An 18,385-nucleotide genomic window follows, 5' to 3' on the forward strand; every position below is an offset into this window, starting at 1 on the left:
ACAAAGAGAGCCTATGTTAGACATCGGTTCGTGTCGGTCAACGTCTCACTACGTCTTCTCGCGACGCAGAATGCTGTACCCTTTCTACGCATAACATACGCATGAACATAAATGTAAATGTACGCATAAATTGCAATCCAGGCAGGCAGTTCACCTACACGTGCTTTTATTAAATATAAAACATTACAACTAAAAGAAACTAATGAACATGCCATAACAAATGGGCAACAAGACGAATTGCAGTGTATGTTTTATTTAGAAGTCCAGCACAAACCTCTTTTCGCATGCTTCTCAAATTCTTTATGGATCATGTTTACCAGAGCAAGAAGTTCTAACCAATAGCTTTGACTGAATTTTCCATCGAATTAAGTGTTGAATGGAGAAATCTATTGCTCAAAATGGGTAGAACTGTAGGACCTTACCGATAACCTCGATATCTGAACTATTCATCCAAAAAAATGGCAGTTTTTCTCTGAAAAAGACACTGATAGAACGAAACGTTAAAACATAAAAAAAGGTAAAGCAGAGGACTTGGTAGGAGGAAAAACAGTCGAATACGATGAATTCTGCGGTCAGTAACAAGAGAACAAAATATTAGATATACTAGCTACTCAGACAGCTTGAAATCTTGCGTTTCTCGCCATATATTGCTAGTCGGGTAGCGAAAGCGGGGAGAGACGACGGGCCTTTCCATTCCCACTTTGTAATTTAAACGAAAAAAAATCTGAAATGAAAATGACGACATACTCCTTTTGCTTACGTTCACCTCAGAATCATTCCAACGTTGTATTTTCAAGCATGGAAGCTAACGCGGAGCTGCTCGTATCTTGCGCAACATTATCGCGAAAAAATTCATAGTTGTTCGCATTTTTACTCGATAAAGTTGAATAATCCAAGTCCAATAATCTTTTTCTCTTGATCTATGGCATACATCAAAATAAACCTCCTTGAAGTTTACATCAATTTAGAGAATAAAAGAATAAAGCCCATGGTGTTGATTAATCCCCGAGGGGATACGCCTCCGCGTTCGCCTTCACCTCATAATCGTTTGAGGTTTAGAAACGGAAAGACAGCGTTACAACCATTTCTCGATGTGTCAAGTCGGTGTTTTTATTTTCCTCGACATCCTCGTACCAATTTATCGACCCTGGAGGGATGGAAGGGCGGCTTCGATCGGCCATCGATCGGTCGTGAGGTCACAGTCGAACTTATTACAGACTCCGCCGAATACCATAATCTCCCATATATCGTCCTCTGACCTTATCTTGTAGTATCTGAAAGAAATTTTCTTACATATGCCAACTTTTCCTTAATACTGGTTAGTTCGTTTTTCATTTCGTTTACCGAAGTTCCGCAATATATTTTTAGTAATGAAAAACTCCCATATTTTGCAACTCATACACATTTTTATGTTATCCTTCTTTGAAATGTATAGCGCAGTGTCAGAGAATTAGCATATTCGATTTTGAAAGTCATTCAGGTTTCGAAAAGGTAGTGATGCAAAAAAAAGAGCCAGAAAAACATTCGCGATGTTCATCTAGCAGCTTTAAAGGCATCACCTCACGAATCTGAGGTGGTACGGATTTCAGGTGGAGTATTCGTATACGGGATACGTAGATTTTGGGGAGAGGAGTGATCCCGTCCACCCGTTTCTTCCTAATTGCCATAAAAAACGGCCCGGAAGATACGGCTTCGAGCGTTCCGGCGTGCTACCTTCTACAACGAGTTCGATTGAAGCGCGCCAGCCTTGTGCTACTATCCCGTACAAGAATACTCCACCTGAAATCCGTACCACTCCAGATTCGTGGGGTGACGCCTTTAATGTTCGTAGACGTCAAAGGTGGTTTGTAAGGCTCACATTATGTAGTTTTGATCTTGTTTTATTTCAACAAAGAAAGTGCTACGTAATTTCCGGTCACCCCTAACACTTTCCCCATATACGCATTGGAGATGATGAGGTTGGGGTTCAGCTGTGTCCTTGAGTTTTCCTAGTCCTACGTCGTTGTTATTCGCTAACATTGAGGCGCAAAACAAGCGCAGAATCAAGAATGGGTGCTCCTGTTCTCACGCAACGATCAACGTATTCAAATAAGACGTTTGTGAATGGAATCGTCAACGGGGCATAGTACAAGTCCACGACATTTGCCCAGTATCCAACGAAGGCCTTCTCACGAACAAATCGATGAGCCCCTTCTTTTCGATTACGTGCTGCGTTCGTGTTCCTGCGATTACGACCAATCAAAAGGGAATTAGACAAAAAAAATAACGAAAAAACTGACTCGTATTCACGTTTAAACATAGTACTAGTGTGTGGAATTATACTGCACGAATATTCTAAGCCAAAAGAAATCTGTGTTTACTCTACAAAAGAAAAACTGCACATGGTTGTCTGAAGCGAGTTTTTATGACGCTTTAAAACAGGTCCTTGGATACAATTCGAAAGGTTTGCTCGTTTCAAGAAGCAAAACCGGCAGCCGGTGTTTGTTGGCGCATTGAAGATTAGCCGACGAACATCGTCATGTTGTTATAGTCAAAAGCTGACATGGATTGGTTTTATTCATCAATCGGTTGCAAACTGCGGAAGTACGGTAGTACAACAATCTCGAGCTAAGCGAAAATGGTCATGTCAACAGACTTTTCAGCAGAGAAAACTATAGAAAGTAGGTATGAAAGTAGAAAATAACTTTTAGTGTAACTTATTGACTCGAAACTAGCTTCGGTGAGGAAGTAACAGCTGAAAATTCATCTGCTGCTATTCCCCTCTTCGGAACCTGACTTACAGTTCGACTGCGAGCTCAACTTCGGCTTGTTTGGCATCTATTCCTCCTTCTAACCACCAAATTATCACGGTAATCGACAGCATTTTACGAAAACCTTATTTTTCGCAGCCGTTTGAAAAATAAAAAAAGTGTCGTCGCAGCACTGAGGTTGCTGTCATCAGCACACAAATTGAAATTCTGCTTTCCACATGCAGCTATCGTTATTTAATGTGGGCAGAGGTTTTTTTTTTTGCTATGGGCACACTTTTTCACTTGAATTCGATTCCATCAGTCCCTTCAAAAATAGAATAGGAATATATTTAGAAAGAAATATGTGTGTGTGAAGAGTGGAAGCGACGCATCAAACAACAACAAAAAAACCACCACTTTTTTTTGGCGGCATCTCTCATCTTCTGAAGGAGCGTATGAAAAAAACGGTTGCGCTGAGGACTTTCACTTAAACTGAGACTTTTGCGACAGAATCTTCTCGCTCTTGGAGGTGCTCTTGAGGAAGTTATAGAGATGGCGATGAGTTTGAAAGAGCGAGAATTGTGCGATCGTCTGAGGAAACTAGAATTTCGTACAAAAGAATTGGAATCAATCAGTGAGTACTTGAAAACTTCTAGCTCAAGAGTATGATGCAGCCATCATCGAAAATACCGTTAAGGTTTGTGGGGCAAACATAACACGATAGCACTGAAGTTTTCGTTTATTTCATTTCTTGTCGAACTTTTCTTCTCTAACGTAAACATGTGAAGCTATGTACTCGAACTCTGCGTAAGCAGCAACGTATTGCTTTCCAGCTGAATTCAGATTCATTTGATTAGCAACACACACATATTTTATAGCAGACGTCATTTTCCGTAGTGGTTTTTTTTCTAGATGTAAGGTTATTTTAGGCTGGCAACATTTTGATTTGAGACTTTCTTGGCCAATTTTGCAGTGCAAGTTTTTTTTTGGAAAATTTATGCAAGTTTGTGATACAGCGCTCATAGTAAGTATGTCCCAAACGACTAAACCTGGGGCGATTTCTCCCTGGAAAAAGGTGGTTTTTAATTAAGATTCCAATCCAGTCATATTTAACCGTGATTATCAAGTTAAAAAATTTTTGCCGCCTTTTAAAATTGATTTTATGATATTTAGGCAATTAACTAAAGTAAGGACTGTTTAAAGTCCGTTGTGGTTGCAGAATGGTCGATGGTTCGAAACCTTCTTAGTGTCAACCAAGCCTTTCATGTGCCCGAGATCGATAAATTGGTATCAGACCTGTCTGGGAAGATAAAAACACTGACGTGATACTTCGCCAAACACCCGGAAGTCATTGTAAAGCTGTACGCTCGTTCATAAACCTCAAATGAACATTGAGTTGAACTCGGATGCGTAGGCGCAACCCTATGCATAAGGATTGATCAACGTCGTGCACTTTATTCTTCATGCACTTTAAAGATTATTATCTGGTCGAAAAAGAAAGCGTGATCAGTAAAATCGGAATTCAAATTTGGTTGTTTACCGGTATGAGTCAGTGGAAATTGTATTTGCCTACGAGCATGTAGCCATTGCCCTTTTTCTAAAGGGCGGTGTTGTTTACTTGGACTTTTCCTCACTTATTTAGATAAAGAATGGTGGAAAAAGTACAGAAAAACTTGATGGTGAGATTTTACTTGGACTTGTTGTGCATTTATTGTTAATTTTGCACTCACTGCGAACACTTGTGTACGATTTAAAAAAATAGTCACCATCTGCAGGAAGACGGTGATGATTTCTGAATTTTTCCTCGATCCGTGCTCGTATGGTGCATTTCCTTGTACAACTACGTGGGTTCTTCAATTTCTAGGTAACACCAATATTCTCGGGAGCACCGTGGAGTTACCGAGGAGTCCATGAGACTTTTATTTATGGATTAATGGAGTACTGGTGAGAAATCAAAAGGATAAGACCTAATTTTATGTCTCTTCATAGTTTTCCTTATAAACGTTGAGGATTCCCTCTTTTTTCATACAACAAATCGAGTAAATATCCAGTGACAGCAAAAATCATGTCCTACACATCTCATGTCATTTGTCAATTCCTTAAAAAGAGATGCTAAACGTGGATGCAATAAATCTGAAGATCTATTCGATGAATGTGAAGGAAATGGGCTTTTGATTTACCGCCTTGGATGTCTAATAAGGATGTTCGCCAGAAAAGCGTAATATCAATATAGGATAGGCAGAGGAGCCATTCATAAGTCCTCTTACGCATTTGGGGAGGGTGGCTCTTCCTGAGTCGGACTCTTCACTGCTATTTTTTTTAGTTCTATCAACAGAGCGTTGCGTGGAGACGGACTTTTTCCTCTCGCCCCATAGGCACCAGAAGCTTTGCAATCTTTTACCACTATGATTACTGTTACTATGACTACTGTCTATTTTACCATACTGCTTGGTTACTGCCATTTTTCATACGCAGCAATGTTTTGACTGACCAAGTTCTCTCAGGGCATGACATCAACATAACCGCATCACCTCTTTGGTTATCGAGAACTAAAGTAGGAAAGTAGGAAAACAGTTCATTTTAGGGAAAAAGAAAAGAAAAGAGTGAAATATAAACAGTTGGGAAAATAAAGAAATTTTCACGAAGTAAACGCCAAAAATTAGGAATAGTTGTGTAATTTCAAAGAAAAAAACCCTGACACCACGACGACATCAACTGTCATGATTACGGAGGTGGATGGCGTCGGGTACTAATTCCTAAACGTGAAGTACTATCACCGCTACTGTGACAAGAAATGCTCGCATCATGTTCAGGAGTGGTTGTACGTTGTAAGGGTGAAGATTTATAACTATAAAAATAACGAGTAATAAAAGTAGTCACTGCTCTAAAAGTGGTTCAAAGCTGTTCTACGTTGTAAAAGTGTCACGCAATGAACTGGACGGGTCTAGTTATGAGGACGCGAAATTTAAGAGCTTGTAGCATTAGGCAAGTAAGAAAAACGTCTGGAAGCAACCCATATGCGTTACTTCAAGACCTCTCCAGCAAAAATTGCTGCTGACGTCAATTTGGGAGATGAGTCTTTTTTGACGGATAGTAAAGAACGTAATCTTAGAAATTATACTTGAAAAGTTTCTCAGCAAGATCTGTCCACTTTTTTTCAATTTATTCCACACCATGGGAGCAATTTCCTATGGTCGGCGTTGTACACGGCTTCAAGCGGGTGGAAGCGTTGACGGCGACGCGCCTGCTGCAACGCAGCCAACGCTCACTATAAACCGAAGTTCAGCCAATGTCGCGGTGATTATCCAAGCCATCCATCGATCGCATAAATGATCCGCTTCAGGTCTCGAGCTGTTTTCAAGTGAACTATAAGTGCGGTATTTTTCAATTAGAACGAGAAAGGTGCTATTTTAAAACTATATTTGTTTGCTAACTACATAAAAACAATCGATATCCATGTGAATGAGGATTTTATCCGTCCACAAGTTTGTTCAAACATTTAACAACAGTTCCCCGGCGTTAATTCGCACCTACACGTATTGAAATGAAATTTCCAATAATCAGCATGTGTTACCAGTGCGAGAAAAAACTGCTACAACGGATGCTTGACGTGGACGTTCACAATGAGATTATGACTTCCGAAAAAAAAGAACCGGGGTGTTACTAATTGGTGGCTTGGAATTTCGTTTATGGGATTCTTTGTTCCAGCGGGAATGTTCAAGCAGAACAGCCAATTAACAGCAAAAACAGTATAAAAAGAAACTAGCGCAATGATTAAGTATTTCCACTGCTGCAAAACATCTTGAACCACTGTTCTCTCAGGTAATAGGTAGGAGTCAAGACGTAGTTTGCAAAGATTACGGCGAAAACGTTGCACAACCCCTCAAATTCAGGAATCAGAGGTCTCAGGAGCGTCCGACTCATCATCAGCTCATCCACTGAGGCAACTCCTTACACCAATAGGATTGGCGAAATGAAGTCGCGTGTGATTTTATTGATTTTATTTTTAGTCGATTTTATCATACTAAAAGTAAGGTTCTGGAAAGTTGGTTTACTTGGATTTTAAAAGTTTCAATATTAATCCCCTTAGCGCGGTTTCATTTCGTCAATGATTTGAGCGTAAACAGTTGTTTCGTCGGGCAAACTGATCAGTTTGGTGCTTTTTAGGTCTTTGTTTCTTTAATCTGTAAGTGTGTTTTGCAGTAACTCTTGGAAATTGCGTCCTGAACCTCGCCTATAAGTAGGAAAAAATACAACACAAGGAAAAATTTATTCGAGTGCTGCCTCTAGAGGTATTTGCGCTCGTCCCTATAGTGTTAGTAAAATCAAAATTCAGTAAACCAGTCAACCAAACAATTTAATTTACAAAAAACAAACTAGCTATTTGCTGTTTTTTTAGCTGTTTTTTTTTAAAGAGAAGGACACAAAGTTGTGATTTTTTCGGAGGTCTCGGTATCAAGGTGACGGTTAAGGACGGTTATAATGTTAATATAATGAACCAATACCAATTCATTAATGTGATAAGGATATTTTTTGTGATGCGAATCAAGTGCAATAATTATTCGTTTCCTTCTCATCTCTTCTAATTTTATAAAATAGTACAAAACTTATAAAATTCCGTTGAATCGTACTTTTCAATAGTATGGGAGGTTTTGTTGGGTTGAGATTCGTTTTTTAAACAAATTCAACAACCTTAACGGGGTGGAACGAATTGGTGTGTGTGTTTTTGTCGGACATGACTGCAGTAAGCACCTGGTGTAGTAATTTTATGTCGATGTCGGTCGGCATAAGGTTCGAAAAAATGGTGTTGGATGGAAACGGCTTCATCCCTGTGTGTTTCCTCCCACCCCACCCCTCCCACTGCCCCCCGACAATAATCTGTTGAATACGGAACGTAATATAAATAGGCATCGGATGAATCAGCAGCAGAACCCGAGAAGGGCTGAGCTGTATTCGAATCACGGACTAAGATCATCGGAATACTAGAGAAGGAAGCGTTTTAATATGTGAATGGGAAATGAGGAGAATGAATGAGACACTCCCCTTCAACCGTGATCGCCCCCACGAACCTCTTGTAGACTCACTCACTTGTTATACTTCACTTGAAGGCTCGTTGTTAAGCTCTTTCGCATGCTGATCGGTTTCTCTGTAGTGCTGATGATCGGTTCCACTATAGTGAGCCGAGTGAACCCGTTTTCCGTAAATGTATTAAAGCTAGGAAGATGTGGAATTCAGTAACTTTTATTGCAAAGAGTTGTTAACTTCTATTCTAATCCGGATCAAAAAAGGAAGGATAAGAAGTAAAAGAATCAAAACCAAAAAGAAATCCAAAAATTACCACTACACAGTAAGTTCGATCCTATCTTGATTAGTGACTTCAAGGGTATTGAACAATAATTAATAATACAGGGCAATTAACAAAAATCTAACTCTTCTATGGAAATAATTCCTAACAAAATGAAGGAAACTGCAACCCAAGCTCGGAACTTCGTGGTAGGACCTTATATATATACACCGTTTCCACTCCTTTAGTACCGTCAAAAGGACATGAAGCACGGTTCGGTTGTGTAAGCAGCTGCGCTCGAAGCGGCACGGCGGAGAAAGCGGTTGGAATCGAAGTGGGACCATCACGAACTGCAACGTTGGATGGTGCTAGCAGGGGTCCCCCCTCGATCCTGACCGCGACGGTCCAACGCATCGCATCGAGCGCGGCCGCTTACGCAACTGTACCGTGCTTCATGTCGCTTTGATCCTACTACAGTTTGTTTGTGCTATAGCTGAAATGCCGGGCATTTTACGGTGGATTTATGCGCATGTGTGTCGGAAATTTAAGATGCATTTGCAGAAGAGGGGAAGCATCTGCGATTACAGAAGTTGATTTCGACGAGGAATTACCGCATCTAGTGCATTGCTTAACCGATGATCCCCTCGCGGTGAATCATAACCTTTTTTGTGTAAGTATAAATGCATGTGGAATTCCAGAGCACGCCGCTAATTTGATTTTCGTCGGGAGCGAGCATGGGGTTTCCGGACAAAGAACGCCGGCGATTCACAGGGATCGTAGGAGCACCTGTTGACCCGCGCAGAATACGCATACTATTGAGCGCAGTGCGATGGGAATACACGAGCAGTTACGATGCGTCCGAGGCCTCGGCATGACTAACCTCTGTCCTGGGTACGGACGCCGAGGGCGGGGCCACGCCGACGGCGGCTGCGGCGATGCTATCTACCACATTTGCGTTCCCCGGATGGCGCGTGCTACGTTCCCAAGGATATGTTGACGTACAAACACCTCATGTTTTTTTTTTGTGGAGCAATCTCTGCATTATTTGGTTGTGCCGTATATAGTCATCGTATCGTTCTGGCTTCTCTGGTGTTCTGTATTTGTACAGCATGCGAATTTTCAAACGAGATAGCGCTATCTCACCTCGTGTCACATGACATTTTTTTTGTGGGACTTCGGCTTGTTGATTTCTTTTTACAGAACTATTTGCACTTATTGTTCTTTGTTTGGTGGTTTGTGTAGTCTAGGTTGACGTAAACACTTGTTATTCGCAGTTATATGACTGCACTCTAGGCTTCACTCGTCCATCCCTCGTTGTTGTTCGAATACAAATAGCATCGGCTCGTTTATTTGTTTTCATTCATACTATTGATGGTAAAAGGTAAAAATCCCCAATATTCATTCCGGCTACAGAGCTTCTCCATAGATTTACCAGTACTGCAATGGCGGAAGTTGTTATTTTTTTTTAAAGAGTGTTCAAAACTGGAAATGTATTGTAGAAACGCTTCACAGCCTATGCTATGAGTACACATCCACGCGATGGATCGCTGCTTCGGAAAAAGCAAGACCAGTGGGCCCGAGAAAAAGGTGGAGTTTCTTGATGTTGCCCGTTGCCATTGGTTTCCATGGATATCATGAGTTCTTTTTTTCGCAAGCATGAACACAATTCGTGCGCTTTTTTTAAAATTTCATCATATTTAGCTGAGGAATCGGAGAATATCTGGTTTCCTTTCGGTTCACCTGGAGGAGGTACACCGAATCGAAAATTTGAGTCTATTGATTACACGTCACCGTTGGCGAAGAACGATCTGCAAAGGTTGTCGGAGGTGTGTTTTTACTTTTTATTCACCTCTGATTTGTGGTATTGCTTTGAATTGTGGTCATCTTGCTATTTACGACTGTAGTCCGTTCGTTGACCTATTTCCCTTTTGCAAAAACTTGAACATTAGGTGGTCGCTATTTCCTTTTTAATGTTCTTGTTCGCATCGTTGTCAAGTTTCTGTTTTTCTATCTGCGTATCTTCTACGAACCCCTGTTATTTCAAGCGAGTGTAATTTCTTTCTATTATGGTGTTTTGTTGCGCATCGTTGAATACCCGAAACACTAATTTGAATATCGTGCCTAATCCCAATGTAGAAACAACTCCAACGAGATTGATGTGGCGTGTTACTACAATCACAATTTTTTGCAGTTGTAGTGCAAATTTATTCAATTAGATCTGGCTCTTACACTATTTGTGCTCATTGGCTTTGATTTATCACCGATTTTTCGTATAATATTAAAGAATCTATGATGTTCTACTTTTCCCACGCCCATCTTCGCTCTTCGTGGGAGTTTCAGCATTCAAAAATCGAAGAGTTGTATGATCTGTCTATTTATAGGGAAAGGAGTAGTATAAGTAACAGTCTCTCCTCCTATTTCCTCTAATTGTTCTCCTTACGTCTTTAACTATTGTTTTTTCATACATTTTTTTAATTTGCAATCTTTTATTTTTACACTCTCAAAGCGCTAGTGATTGTCTTTCCATCGCATGATCGTTGAAGTGCAGATGGCACTACATACTGTTGATGCCCAGCGATGGTTTTTGCGAGCAACAGCTGGGTCCAGACGTAACCGGGGCGCTGACGGGTCCCAAATGCGCTGTACAACGAATCTCCCCTTCAATCATACACATTGGCATATTTCTTATACCACCTTGTTTCTGTTTCCTTTCCTAACATTGCCTTCCTTTTGGTTATCATATCATTCAAAGGGATTAATATCAAAGATTGTGACTTGCCCTATGAAGAATTAGCTCAACATTCGAATTTATCTGAATTCGCGCTTCGAGGAATTTAAATTCCGCTAAAACTTGGTTTTGGTTATAACCAGGAGAAGAGGACATTTTTTTTTCTTTCTTTGCTCGCCTCTTTTTCCTCTTTCTCCACTTTTCGGCGTTGCTGTGTTTATCTTCTTCCTACCTTTTGAAACGTTTTTCTCCCCAAAGTTGTAAGATCTCACATTAATCTCAATACTGTCGTCTTTTTCTATTTTGTTGCTACCGCCAGTTTGTGTCGTTAATTGATCGTTTTAACTCAACTCGAAAATTTTCCCCGGAATGCGCTTATTTGCATGCATTGTCTCCTTATCGCTTCTTATAGGTCGCGATAGCGCTTTGAACTGCGGTTACGTTAGGCGGTGGGATCATGTTTTATTGGTTCAACAAAGATCAGCTGCAAGTGTCTTTTTATTGGAGACATTTCCTTTAAGTGCCTTGTGTAATCAATGTTTGAACTAGCATTAATTAGGCATGTGAAAGGTAATACACAAACCGTGTCACTTTTTTTCCTAGTAAAACTAGCTTAGCTTTGTTGCATGGAAATAGTTTACTATCTGGTTTCCGTTTTCCTTTAAACCACATATAAATTGTTTCGGTTTTTGTGAAAAGTTGCAGTTTTTCTTCAAAATAACCATGGAGTTGACTTCTGTTGAGAATAGTTTGGATTTTCATTCAGGTCCAGTTCTAAAACTGTCAAACCGCTTTATTTTACACAAATAAATAAATAAATATTTATGTATGTACATTGTATATGTGTTGACGTCTTCAGTGGATGAATGGATGAAGATCGGGTGTTTGCAGTCTGAATCTTGTGTAGTTGTTAGTTAAAAAGTTGCTTGATTCATAGTTGGTCACTATGATTTCATTGTGACAACTTTAATTATTTTTGATAGTTCTCATCGTTTTGAAACGGTTCCTGGAAACTTTAGTTTGTCTTCGAATTTCGAACTTCATTTTCTTTCTTGAGGAAGAGATTTACGAACTAGTTTTTTTTTTCTAAATCTTTAAGTGATCGTTTTACGACGGACGCTATGACTAAAGCTATTGACGTCTTTATCATCCGGCAAGGAACGTATGTGTAGGTAATTGTGTTTCTAACACGTGTGGGCAGTTACTCTCACACAACAATGGGTGCGATGCAGTTTTTAAGTAAGACACTATGATATTGTCGTGTAAGTTTTTCGAATAACTCGTATAGTTGCCTCCGTTCAAATGCATTGAACGGCATTTCTACATTCCTCTTTTTCTATGCTGTCGGAAAAAAGGTTATGGATCATCATAAGAGGTCATAGTAAAGGAAGTTTTTTGGCGCGCAGAGTTGAAAAGGAAAAACGGCGGAGGTTGTGCAGAACAATTCCTTTTTTTAACAAGAACATATAGCTGTATATTATCATTATATCATCACTAACATTACTTTTACTACTTTTGTTTGAATTGTAGGCAGTAGAATCTTCTTCCTAGCGACACGTTTTTCTTTTACGTTTTGATTGATTAGTGGCGAAAAAGTAAGCGCGGCAGAAATCAACACAACCCGTGAAAAATGTGATTGTTGTCTCTCTCGTTTTGTTGATTAATGGCGTATAAAACATACTGGCTAATCAGTAAAAAGATTCAACGAATAGTTTGAAATTTGTCTTACACTAAACGGATTTCTGCGGTGAAATATAAAAAGATTAATAGAAATGAAATATAATGAAGAGCTTCGAGTTACACAATGAAGTATTTGGAAGTAAGCATTTCATGTAATCTATTTTTAAGAACCTTTTTGCTCCTCTTGTGATGGTGGTTTGAGAGTTATAGGGTTTTTTTTTTCTGAAAAGAAAGATACGAAATTCCATTGGTGTGCACATACTACGAGGTTCATTAGAGGCTACCGTAAAAGTGATTTTTCTTCCCTTTTTTGCGGTGAAACAAGCGATCTCTGCACTTTTTCTTGGTAGATATTTACCACTTCATTGCAGAAGTTGTACTCAGCGTTTCCTGGATATCGTTTGCTCCAGATTTTAAATATGAAAATTTAGATTTTTTTTTGAGTGAGTGCAATCTTTGACTTGAGGTCCAAATAGTAAACAAAATTTGATGAAGTAACACAAATTTCCGCTCAGGTCTTTAGTAAGAATTTTTGAGTCATCTGCTTTTTTTTAAATAAATATGTTGACAACAGCTGATCCTTCACGAGAAGCAATATCCTCTCATAGATCCACTAAAAAATAGAGTTTTTATCGATTGAACTTGACAGAGACGACTCTGAAAAACAGCTTGCTTGCACACCTCTACTTGAACTCGTTGACTTCAGTATTATCGGGGTAGAGCGAATAGGAGATCAAGTCTCTTTATTTTGTTAGTCTTTCGTTAGATGAAATCAAAAGACGTCAAAGTGGATATCTGGTGAGCACCGAAATGAATTACTGCCTCTTCGTTTTATGAAAGTCGTTGTGATAATCAAAAACATCACGGGAATTTAAAATTCGTATAGTTTCCCCCTTGGAAATGTGGACAGGATTCCTTTCTCCGATAAAACGTATTTCACGGTGTAATTTTTTTAAATCTGTAACGAGAATCATACCACTATACAAGGAATTTTGCTATGTTCATTAAGATTAAGCGTACAATTCTGTCTTGATTTTTGTGCAGTTGCATTGAATGAATACACTTATTGTAAAGGCTTGGCAAAAAATGCATTACGAGGTGCACCTGGAATGTCTGCTTGCTTCCTGGAAGCCATAGTTTTTAAGTCCATTTTAAAGTGATGCATTAAGAACGCACGCATTTTCTAATTTCTCGTGTTCCCTATTCCGTGTTCCATTAGCCTGCAACGCTGCATCATATGGTGATGATGGATGGTGCAACGGAACTTAATTACAAGCGGTCAGAAAGGGATACTCAGGGAATGTAGAAAACAGAATTTTAGGATTACGGTGCTTTTGCGTTCTTATTACTCTTATTTTTCATGTTATTGTTGTTTTTGGTACCCACACTGGTAGTTTTTCCGCTATGCCCTATTCAAAATCTAGCATGTTTCCTAGAAATGATGTGTATGCTAATATTTAGAAGAGAATTTCCAGAATCCTCGTTACTTCAAAGAACGTTCTTTTCTTTCTTATGTTTATTGCACTGCATTACTTGAAATATTGTTTGTTTCTTTTTCTTTCTTGTTTAATCGCAGTCAAGATCTTGCCGGTCTTCACATTCACGGCTAAGAATGCTTTACAACATGTAATAGTTGAACTTTTCGACGTGGCTTCTCTAGAAAATGTGAAGTTCTTCAGTTTGTGCACCAAATGTGAAGGTTCTAAGTATTTCCTTTAGTCACGTCTGCTAACCTGATCCTCCTCTACTTTGAGCATATTTCGTCATCGTATGGAAAAAAAGATTCCCTTTTCAACCTGGAAATTCTGCATCGCTATAGCACAGAACTGGTTTCAGTAATGGAGACTTCCTTGTGTATAGGGGAAATCTTGCCCCTACCTCTAGTGAAGTCTTCAGATTCTTGATGGACTAGCAGAAAAGGTCTCAGAATAAGTACTTTAGTAAATTATTTAAGAGAACTTTGCTGCCATTGTCAGAGTATTATCTAAACATCACCTACTTTGGATTTTTGTTCGTGATGGATGTTCCAGAAGATCACTCCTGGAGTACGTTTATTTATCTGACTATTTGAAATTTAAAGTTGCTTGTCTCCTCAAAATACATAGAAACTTACAAGACAGTTGTATTCCTGGCCCAGAGATAAAGATTTGAGCGATAAAGTTGCTTGATGACATTTCTTTTTTGTTGAAGTGTGCATTTTTGCGCAGTTTTCACTCCATTAGTGCAGTGCATGCACATTTGCGATTCTATCCATTTTTCTTCATAGTTCAGTGCGCTTGTTCTCCGTTACAACAGTCGTATCATTATGTTAGCAGTGAATTGATGACTACTTTTGAACCTTTTTTTTAATGTAGAGCTTTATCCCAAAAAAGTCATATTCTCTTGAAATGGAACTTATCGTCATCCAGACAAACACACTTGTGATTAAAAGGCGAGTTTTTGCAACAACAACAACAACAACAACCAAGTCACTGTTATGAGAGCTGATAAACTGATCGAAAGGTTTCTTTGTTTCGCCTTGTTCGCCTTTTTTCATTGGTTTTTTTAAACTAAGAAAAAAGCGAACATCTGTTTGTGAAAGGATTGAGGAATCCAACAATCCACGCTAGATCCCTAGCATTAATCAGGTTTTGTTTGCTTGACGAGACATATGTGTTTTTTTTAGCCTGTCCAGCAGAAGTCTTCTTCCTAGAACATTATTCGTTTCCCTTGCAGATTTATGTGTCGAGATGAAAATGTGAAAGAATGGGTTTGAAGTATGCAAAACCCGCTATTTGAAATTGTTGTTCAGGATCTCGTTCTGTAGTTCATCCCTGAATGAAGCCATCACCGTCGTTCTTTTAATTCTTCGAAATCTACATCTAGGACTTTTCCTTGTTTTAGTTTTGAGCACTATCGAAATTCACCGGAATAACAAAGACTGATGAAAATTCTCTTCTCTGGAATCCAAAACAACATTTTGAAATGGCGTTCATTGCATACATGAGATTTCAACAAAACAAGCCGTAATGGTTCGCGTTTGATTGATTCGCATGGAATCCGATTGATCATTCGAAAATTCGATTTGTGCAAACCATGGATTTTAAATTGACTTGGGTGACTTCTTGTAGTGGAATTCGTCTGGTATTGACTTCTTCTTCTATGGTTTGTTTACCGAAAATTGTCGAATCTGCTCATCCTTCTGCTAAGCTACTAAACCTCTTATGTTTTTTGTAATCGTCTTCCTGTTCTCTCGTAGTTTTTGTTCAATACATTTTTAATCAGCCAAGCACAAACAACGACAATTCTTGGAATCAAGGAACCCTATACTTAAAGATCGTTTTAAAATGCAACCTATACTTGATTCGAAATGCGCCATGCACGAAGAAGAGTTTGCGGACCATTTTTTCTTGTTTCATTGGAATCTCATGAATAGGCATCACCCCACGAATCTGGGGTGGTGCGGGTTTCAGTTGGAGAGTTCCTATAGGTGGTCGTATATTATGGAGAGGAGGGTGATTCCGTACTTTTTTCCTAATTGCCGTAAAAAACGGCCCGGAAGATGCGGTGCGTGTACAAGGCTGGCGCCTCCTTGTAGAAAATAGCGCGCCGGAACGCTCGAAGTCGTATCTTCAGGGCCGTTTTTTTACGGCAATTAGGGAGAAAGGACGGAATCACCCTTCTCTCCATAATCTACGACACCGTATAGGCATAACCCACCGGAAACCCGCACCATCCTAGATTCTTGGAGTGATGCCTTTAAAAAATTCTTGTGATCATGGTTCTTCGACATTTCCCTGTCATTTCTTGAACCTTCATATGCTATCATGTTCAAAGTTCTTTCATAGATTTTATACACTGTTAATATGGTTTTTTTGTAGATGTAAAAAACTTTTTAGGCTCATATTTCCAGAACGCCAACCAATAATGCTAACCAATGTGAAATAGCCTGCATCATTTTTTTTGTCGGAGTTTGCTCAGAAAGTTTTTTTTTATTAAATTGCCGTGGTCAATATACATAGCTATGCTTTTTGATGTTTTGTGAGGGAGTCGCTATAGTACGGTTCGGAGTTTCCATGCGCGTCAAGTGTGTTGGATATATGTATCTATGTCAATGGTTTTGGACCAACTATACGCTGTCAGCGTGTTGCTTGCCTCCGAACACCACAATAACACAGATCGGATTCATAGTGGCTATAATCGGATTCGTGACTCGTCAATCCTGCCTCCGAATGGCATCCAATCTTCATTGGTATTATTGGCTTATTGAGTGATCAGATTAGCCTTGTTTGAGATCACGAAGAGGTACATTTAAAATGCTATGGTCTAGCGGCTCTCTTTTACATAGCTACCATCTGAAGTGTTGTGGGAGTGTTAGGATTAGGGACCCTCTGTCCGCATCCCACACGGACTTCTGTTGCTTCAACACCTGTCGCAATATCTTCAATCGTAAGTACGATATGGCGAAATTGGGAACAGAGATGGAGAAATAAAGTATACTTAATGTCGAGTCCTTAATTAAGTGAATCTCCTAATGTTTGGCACTCAAGAGTCAGTAGTCCTTAATTCAAGTGATTTATTATCAAAAAATGTAGTTGTTTTCTTGGAACCACTGTTCTCCGTTTGTTGAATTTATTACATTATGGGTAACGGGAAAACCATGTTGTTTTGGTTTCGTTCTTTTACGTTTGGTTTATACTATTTCGCGGTTTTTGTATTTCTGTAAACTTTGCAAGATGTTTTTGCACTCGAATGTGTTTTCTTTGTTCTAATTTTATACACTGATTTAGTTTTTATAATTCTCCGTTTGAAATGTCAAATCCACAGCCAGAAGGGATGAATATTTAGTGTTGCATAGTTGACTTCCGGAAAGGAAGCAGCAATGAAGAAGGAAGACGAGAACAAAAGCTACAAAAAAAAACACTTTTGGTGTTAATCTAGAAGCATTACATGAATTCGTAAATGTCAAAGGTGGTTTTCGTAATTAAAATATTATAATTTTGATTTTTTTAAACTAAAAACGATGCCATTTCCGGTGTTCCTTATGCCTTACGCAGTTTTGTGCGGACCTACATATTTCAAGAAATGTGCGGTACATGAAGCACAGTTAAATCGATACGAATCGATCGTTAATTACAAAATACCTGAGGTTAAAGGCACTACATGCAGTTGTGGCGGAAGCTATGAACTCCTCCTCAGGCAAAGTGCTCACTTTTTTCGATCACAGATCCACACGTTCATTCATGTGCTTCTGACAAATAACAGGTGTGAACAAGTTTTACCATGTGAATATGAGAAACACCCTTTATAAAGGCCCTATCTCCAACATCGATTGATTTTTATCCTTAGTTTTCAGAAATTTGTTCGTTTCATGGTTATACTGATGTTTATTACTTATAACAGATAGGCATACTATTTGTATTACAAATTTTGTTATGAAAATCTTTATCTCAAACTTTTGAAGAATCAGATATTTTTTTTCCATCCCCACATCTCCTCATCAGTCCTCACACAAATAGGGAATGCAAAGCAATGAAAGATGTGAAGTACCAATACAGTAATCTGGTGGGAAATATCTGCTAAGCAGTGATGTAATCAATGCATCTCTTATAACTCTCTATTCTTCACTCTTCCCGACGTTCATTGTTCACTCAGTAATAATTGTTTGGTTTTGAGCTTTTGGCCGTCCAACGTCTTTTACTTATCGTTGTTTTCTGAGTGACACCACTTCTTCATACGTCTTTCACTAAACTGTAACTAATGACAGTGGTTTTAGCACCATTTTTCATCCCTCTCACGCAAGAATTCTTAAACGTATGAGGGGACTGTGAAGTTGATTAAATAAAGTGCGGATGATTTCGGCACTTGCTGAGAAAAATATGGAGATCGAAGGGGATCAGGCCTTGTATTTGCCACGAATAAGTGTTTCTTCCATGTTTGACCATTTTATGGGCAGAAAATCTTGCCTAGCTATCGCATCGGTAC

General features: G+C 39.1%; 1 protein-coding gene across 2 annotated transcripts in view; it reads left to right on the forward strand.

The window, feature by feature from the left end:
- Positions 1-5,903: 5,903 nt before the first annotated feature.
- RB195_000721 (uncharacterized protein) overlaps positions 5,904-18,385 on the forward strand; it is a gene marked incomplete at both ends in the record, with an annotated part of 37,413 nt that continues 24,931 nt past the window's right edge. The window contains 3 exons of one of the 2 annotated variants that reach the window (XM_064197210.1): positions 5,904-6,026; positions 9,513-9,600; positions 9,715-9,839. In XM_064197210.1, the coding sequence (XP_064053091.1) occupies positions 5,904-6,026; positions 9,513-9,600; positions 9,715-9,839 (336 nt within the window). Of the gene's footprint in view, positions 6,027-9,512; positions 9,601-9,714; positions 9,840-18,385 lie in introns of those variants that run through there. The other variant, XM_013441827.2, reaches the window with a different exon arrangement.

The sequence above is a fragment of the Necator americanus genome, chromosome IV (genome assembly GCF_031761385.1).
Source record: "Necator americanus strain Aroian chromosome IV, whole genome shotgun sequence".
NCBI lineage: Eukaryota > Metazoa > Nematoda > Chromadorea > Rhabditida > Ancylostomatidae > Necator > Necator americanus.